Here is a 7442-nt window from a genome sequence, read left to right on the forward strand (position 1 = left end):
TTATCTCAATAGTTCTTTGATATAAACTGATATACATTAATGACTAACATGGATTAAATAACAACCTCATATCACTATGACCATAGATTCAAGCAGTCATGAATATCATTCAGTATTCTCATGTGAGATATTTTCTTTTGTGCTCAAGAGTGACGAATCTTTATTAATCAACCATAGCCTCCATGTATCTCATAGTATGGTCGATTACTACCTTTATAGTTAGCCCAATTACAATGCCATATTAGATAACGTCAAACCATATCGATCCTTATACGAGACGGTCTGACAATCTCAAGTCAAAGGATCACATGCACCCATAGTGTTTAAAGAATTTATTTCATAGACACTAGAGCAACCATTCATATAGATATCTTTTAGTCGGGTTAGTTTGATGAACACATCTACAATATGCATCTATATGTTGTACCAAACTGTCTACAATAGCTTCAACATGATAATCTTATCATCATTATACGTGCCCTTATTCATTGTAATGTCGAGATTACAGAAGTTTCTAGAATGGTCACTGAAAGTGTACATAGGATTTCCATAATCAGTTATATGATCTCCTCGTCACAGTTCTACCATTCCAAGCGTATGTGATTCATATGATCATATAAATAAACAACATATGAATAGAATAATAATAAATCCTTTATTAATTATTAATATAAAATTATATACACAAATATTAAATTCGATTAGCTCTAGGGCACCTTCCCTAACACCATCATGTTCTAGTACTGGAATTGGAGAAATAGGTTGCATATTTGACTCTCTCTTGATCTGTCATGTCAAATAGGGCCATCTCACTCTCTATCGACTGCAACCATTCTGTAACTACAATTGGGTTCTTCACACCATCAAATTTATAGGGCTGATGCATGTTAGGTAGATTAAAGATGGGGTATAGCTGAGTCTTGACTGATATTGTTGTCAATATTGTTGTTGGTGCAAGTGGCACCTCAACTGAGCCTTGAGCTTGTGCTGGGGTACTTGAGTCAACTCACTAACCTGAGTTGGAGCACCTTTCTCTTCCCTAAACATTTCTCTAAATATGTTTCTAACATCATTAACACTTAGACTTGCTTGGGAAACTTAGGGTACTACCCCCTCACTTTGAGTCCCTTATGGGTTCTCAGTCTAATTATTTCTGGTGCTAGCTCTGGTTTGCTCATTTTTCTTGAAAAAATCACAACTATGACTCAACATAGACATAATAAAATTTTTATTTACAGTGATCAACTGCGAGTGCAATCAGGAATCATCTTGCCCCGCATGAAAATTTAGTTTCATAAATATATTTTTTTATTCAGAGATTTATTTATTATTCTAAGTACTTACAAAATATTATATTAGTTTTATCCTATAGAAAACAATTACAAAAACTTATTTGCATTAGACTTGACAGTTCGTATCATCAAATTATGTCAATTCGAGTTTTGTATCAAAGATCTTCATCTCTAACTCGATCCTATTTAGAATCGCGTTAAAATTTTTTAACCCTAACCCAACCCCTTTAATATTTGATTTGCACGATTCGACTCAAATTGTCCCGAAATTATCTATTATTTTTATTCTTAAAAGTGTTTTTATCGTTTTAATTTCTTCAACAAATTATCTCAATTTGCTATTAATAAAATACATAACATAACATTTTGTCTTATTGACAAATGGTTTAAAAATTGATATACTAAGACTTTTAAAATACGTTAATAATTTGAGTAATTAAATCAAATTCTTACTACTTAATAATAAAATAAAATATTTATATTAAAATAAAAATAATATGAATAATTATAATTATAGAATAAAATAACTATATGCAATTTATAAATATTTAAAATTCTTACTATAAAAACACAATATGTAATTATAATATGAGTAACACCCTTAAAATACATTTATAATCTTACTAACGAAATTAAATTCTTATTACTTAATAATAAAATATAATATTTAAATAAAAAATAAGTAATAATATGAGTAATTATAATTATATAAAGATAAAACTATATGCGATTTATAAATATTTCAACAGTTATTGATATTGTTTTTTAAAATTTCTATAATTTATTCTTAATAAATTCTATTAAATTAATATTTTTCTAAAATATTCGAGTCAATTTGTGTCATATTGGATTACTTTCATATGAACCCTAATACTATATAATCAAATTGTATTAGATTGATCCAAAATAAATTTTGTATTAAAAAATTTAATCTTAATTCAATATTTTTTGTGTTATATTGTATTAGATTAATGGCCGTGTTGATGATTGCTAGCACTAATTTGCATCACAAAATCTACGCAAGAATTTTGAAAAATAATTAAAGTTGGAAGATTAAAAAGTATTATTACGTATTTAAACAAAGAATAACAATTACCATTCCTCATTTAATTTCAAGGTGTCCTTTGCTCTCTACCAGCACACAACATTTCACAAAAACAAGTCTACTAATCCGACGGTCTATATCAACCCACCTCATCCAAACGTTCCAGTACTCGCTTGGCAGTCCAAAGCAGTTAAAAACCATAATAAAGTAAATCTGCTTCGCCCGTTTCCATTTCTCTGCAACTCTCAAACGACCACCACCACCAACAAAAAAGTGAGTGGAGTGAAATACTTTGTTTTTGCTTGCATTCATCCCAATACGACGACGTTTTGGAGACATGAGCCTGGTTTCCGAGGACGGCGAAGCGGACGGAAATGGGAAAGTGAGCCCGGTGGTTGTGGTCGGAGTGAAGTTTGACGCGGAGAGTCGGGAATTGCTGACGTGGGCGCTTGTCAAAGTGGCTCAACCTGGTGATCGTGTCGTTGCTCTTCATGTTCTTAATAGAGTAATTGGTAGGGTTCTATAGAGAGAGAGATGGAGAGGGTGGTATTCGTCAGGGCTGTGTTCGTAAAGTTTCTCAAGTTTGTGGTTTTTTCTTGTGATGTTTTGTAGACAGTACCGGTTCGCTTATCTCGTTGGTGAAGGCTTTTGATTCTATGCTCGCTGTTTATGAAGGTTTCTGCAACTTAAAGCAGGTTTGGTTTGGTTTATATCTTTTTAACCAGATCCTAATTTACGGAAGAGAGATAGAGATAGAGTTAACTAAATAATGTTGTAATTTTGTATTGTTTTTTTTTTGTTTTATAATACAGGTTGATTTGAAGCTGAAAGTGTGTAGAGGGTCATCAGTGAAGAAAATTCTGGTAAGAGAAGCAAAGTCATATGGTGCGGCTAAGCTAGTTGTTGGGATCTCTAAGACTCGCCATCGAATTCGCTCTTCCGCATCTGTTGCTAAGTTCTGTGCAAAAAAATTGTCTAAAAGTTTCTGGGTTTTTGCTGTTAATAATGGCAAAATTTTGTTTCAGAGAGATGGAAATTATACTACAACGGATATTTTACAAGGTTGAACTTATTTTGTTACTGGGTTTCTTTTATGAGTTAGTTTTGATTGAAGAGTAAAACTTGTATTTTATATATTTTTTTAACTTTTAGTGGCTTTGGTTGATTTGTCTGATACACTTTTTCTGGGTTGATGTCAGATGCTAATCAACAGAAAGATCGATCAGTTCATAGATCTTTAAGTAAGAATGGGAAAGTTTTAATTGACGGAAATGTTACTGGAGTTGAAAATAAATCGTGCAAACAATGTCAAGGCTTCTTGCACAAATCAGGTTCAAGTTTTAAAAAGAGAACCCAGAAGAATTGTACTTCTGGTGATTCAAAGACACCATTGGCTGAGTCATCTGTGGATGGGAATGTGGAAAATTCATTGGCATTGGTACCTTATCAAAACAATGAGGTGGCTATGAGTTCAAATTCCCTGGTAGTTCTAGAGCTACCCCAGTCGAAACATGGTTGGTCAGTGGCTCGTCGGGTGATTTGCCCCGAACATCAGCGTTTGGAGAAATCTTCCCAGAACAAGACATCTTTGATACAGTGGGTTCTGAGACTTCCAAGCCGGTATACTTCTGCCATTGTCTATCCTGATCGTAAACAGACTCAATCTGTTAAATCAAATGAGGATCTTAATTCCATGTTTGATGGGGAGAGTGGGGCAATTGTGCCTTTTGATAATGAGGCTACACGTCCTCTTTCACCATATCAGGGGTTTCCCAAAGAGTTGGAGAATTTGCATGACAGATTCTCATCCACCTGTAGGTTACTCAGCTACAAGGAACTTTCTTTGGCTACATCTGATTTCCATCCTGGTTTGTTTTTGTTCCCCAGTATCTGTGCTAGTTTTTTAGTTCAACTTCATTTTGGATCTATATGATATACTTATCTTATTATTATTATTTTTAGATAATATGGTTGGTAAAGGTGGACATAGTCATGTTTATAGAGGGTCTCTTGTCGATGGCAAGGAACTTGCTGTGAAAATCTTGAAGCCATCAGTGGATGTGTTGAAAGAGTTTGTTTCAGAAATTGAGATCATTACATCTTTACACCACAAGAATATAACCTCCTTATTTGGATTCTGTTTTGAGGACAATAAATTGCTTTTGGTGTATGACTTCCTGTCAAGAGGAAGCCTAGAAGAGAGCCTTCATGGTAATATTCTGTTGTGGTGGATGTTTACTCCTGGGTTCAGGGAAAAAATTGCATTCTTTATGCCATTTTGTGATGTTCTTATCACTCAATGCCTGCTTTATAATTCAGGTAATAAGAAGGATGCAAAATCATTTGGTTGGAATGAGAGGTATAAAGTGGCTCTGGGTGTAGCTGAGGCGCTGGATTATCTACACAATAGTTGTGATCAACCAGTCATCCACAGGGATGTGAAATCTTCTAACATTCTGTTGTTGGATGATTTTGAACCACAGGTGCTGTATGTGAAATCATTGTGCGAAATTCGGCTTCTGTTAATTTAGCTAAAGCTTTTTATAAACTATCTACAACCTGTTTTGGTTCTTTCAGCTGTCTGATTTTGGACTTGCCAGCCGGGCTTCAACTTCCTCATCACATTTAATTTGTACAGATATTGCAGGAACTTTTGGGTGCGTAATTTATTCTTTAACTAAGTTAGTTTCTTTCGTACTTTCAGATATAATTAGTATCATACTTGTTCTATTGCAGGTACTTAGCCCCTGAATATGTCATGCATGGAAAAGTGAGTGACAAAATTGATGTCTATGCATTTGGTGTTGTGCTTCTGGAGCTTCTATCTGGTAGAAAGCCTATTAACAGAGAAAACCCAAGGGGTGAGGAAAGTCTGGTTATGTGGGTAAGTTTTACCTATATCATTGAACTTCAGCCTTCTCCGTATGCTGTGGAGGAAGCCTTTATATTTTTATTGTCACTAAAAGAGGAATAAAATGAAAATTGGTGTTTGAAATAAATGAGTGACTGCATGCATTTTTGGGTTGGGATGTTAGTTCTCATCAACTTCTTTAGAGATTCACAAAGTTTTGATCAAACCGGAGATCAGGTTATTTTTTCGATATATAATGCAGTTCAATGCATGTATCTGGACTTCTTTCTTTCTAGAATTTCTCTTGCCTTGATGTGTTCCTCTGATAGTTTTGCTTTGTGGTATTCTGAATTTAAATGTTGATGTAGTAATAACGATTTTGATGATAATATCTAGGCTAAACCAATTTTGAAGGATGGCAAGTTTCCACAATTGCTGGATCCAAGCTTAGCTCATGATATTGATGATGTTCAGCTTGAGAGAATGGTTTTGGCTGCAACACTATGCATCATAAGAGCTCCTAGTCGTAGGCCTCAAATTAACCTCGTAAGTTCCTTCTAGAAAATTTCATTAATCTTTAAATTTTCTGCCTTCCAATTCATGCTTTGCTTATTGGGCATGGCAGGTTTTAAGACTTCTTCAAGGTGATGAGGAAGCAAAAATGTGGGGAAGGCAACAACTTGGTGCAGCAGAAGAGCTTGATGTCAGTGATGAAGCATTTCCTCATGATATTCAGTCCCATCTGAACCTTGCACTTCTAGATGTGGATGACAATACTCTTTCTATCGGTAGCTCTGAGCGAACTGTATCAATAGAAGATTACTTGAAAGGCAGATGGAGTCAAACATCAAGCTTCACTAGCCATGTTTTCGGTTGAAAGCCACTGTGCAAATCTTTTTCATTTGTACATTCCTTTCAGTTGGTTAGCTTTTTAGTTTAATGACAGAAACAGGGTCTTGGAAGTGAGGTCTTTCAGAAGAGTTTTGCCCCCTCCCTGACTTAGAAGCAGTGATGCAGCCAATGTATCCGCAGAGTGGTTTTGAGCGCCATTAGAGTATAATGAGTTGCCGTGTATTATTAAATAAGAGTTGTTCCCAAATAGTACCTGAAAGCAGCGGAAAATATTGGTGTAGAGGCATTTAATTTCTTGATGAAATTGTAAAGTTTTCTGTAAAGTTATTTCTTCTGTTTTGACAAATGTCTGGGACAGAACCAGAATTGGTTTGACCTGAATGAGCTTCTCTTTTGGAGCTCCCTTGTGCTTTCTTAAATGAAATTACTCGTTTAAGATCTTTGATTTTTGAAGAGGCCAAAAGACTTATTCCCGCCTACGGTTTAGTGTGTCCATAAACTTTTACTCGTTAATTTTTAAGACTTTAAATAACCACTCATGTGATAGAGGTAAATTGTTATTTAGCTAAAAATAATTTTAAAAAAATTAAAATTTTATCACATTTGTTCTTTTAGTTTAAAAATCTAACAAATTTTTTCATCCAAAATTTGAAAGGTGATTATTTCTCTTATAAAGTTTTTCTCTCTTTGGTGATCATTCGTCGTCTCTAGTCGGCTCTCTCTCCCTTTAGGTCTCTCCTCCTTTCCTTTCCAGTCATCTTCGTCGGAGGAGGGAAGGGAGCGCACTGGCAAGAGAGACATTGCCAGAGATAAAGGTTGGGCTGATGGGAGAGAAGTTGCTAGAGATGCAAATCTAGAAAATGATGTTGAATAGGGATGAAAATAAAATTTTTTAGAAAGTTTGGGGGGGGGGGAAGATATATGAGAAAAAAATAAGAGTTTGCAACTCTAAACTTTAGAGGGAAAAATCAGTTTTTAAACTTGGAAAATATGATGTTATGAGATAGAAATAAAATTTCAAAACTTAATGATAATTCTAAAATATGAGTTTAAATAAAATTTTCAAATAATGATTTTATCTTTGATAATAACAATAAAATTTAACAAATGAGTGGTATTTGAGTTTTTGAAAATTAATAGGTGAGAATTGTAGGATATACTAAACCTTGGGTGGGAATAGTCTTTTGGCCTTTTCAAAATAAGTTGAAATTAAGGGAAATTAATTGAATTACCCAAAAGTTATGGGTGCAAGGAAATTTGCCCAAACTTTCAAACTCTAAACCAAAAAGCCTCATTAGTTTGTAAAGACAAAATTTCCTTTTTAGTAAAAAATGGGAAAAACAACATTTTCCCTTAAAACACACGAATCGCGTGTTTCTAGTCCACAAAATTATAGATGCAC

The 7442-nt window shown here is 34.2% G+C and overlaps 1 protein-coding gene across 1 annotated transcript; it reads left to right on the plus strand.

Moving 5' to 3' along the window:
- The first annotated feature begins 2535 nt into the window (after nucleotides 1-2535).
- On the plus strand, nucleotides 2536-6490 carry LOC123199760 (probable receptor-like serine/threonine-protein kinase At5g57670). The gene is made up of 10 exons (XM_044614814.1): nucleotides 2536-2849; nucleotides 2950-3032; nucleotides 3150-3399; nucleotides 3537-4205; nucleotides 4300-4548; nucleotides 4657-4820; nucleotides 4915-4994; nucleotides 5074-5221; nucleotides 5585-5734; nucleotides 5814-6490. Exons 1-10 carry the CDS (start codon nucleotides 2675-2677, stop codon nucleotides 6063-6065), a joined length of 2220 nt encoding a protein of 739 aa, XP_044470749.1. The 5' UTR covers nucleotides 2536-2674; the 3' UTR covers nucleotides 6066-6490.
- The last annotated feature ends 952 nt before the right edge of the window (nucleotides 6491-7442 follow it).

The sequence above is a fragment of the Mangifera indica genome, chromosome 16 (assembly GCF_011075055.1).
Source record: "Mangifera indica cultivar Alphonso chromosome 16, CATAS_Mindica_2.1, whole genome shotgun sequence".
In the NCBI taxonomy this organism is placed as follows: Eukaryota; Viridiplantae; Streptophyta; class Magnoliopsida; order Sapindales; family Anacardiaceae; genus Mangifera; species Mangifera indica.

Bases quoted from the DNA above. Each gene is read 5' to 3' on its own strand.
- LOC123199760 (XM_044614814.1), top strand. From the start codon at position 2,675: ATGAGCCTGGTTTCCGAGGACGGCGAAGCGGACGGAAATGGGAAAGTG. The intron at 3,033-3,149 runs GTTTGGTTTGGT...TTTATAATACAG, and splicing joins GTTTCTGCAACTTAAAGCAG to GTTGATTTGAAGCTGAAAGT. The intron at 4,206-4,299 runs GTTTGTTTTTGT...TATTATTTTTAG, and splicing joins TACATCTGATTTCCATCCTG to ATAATATGGTTGGTAAAGGT.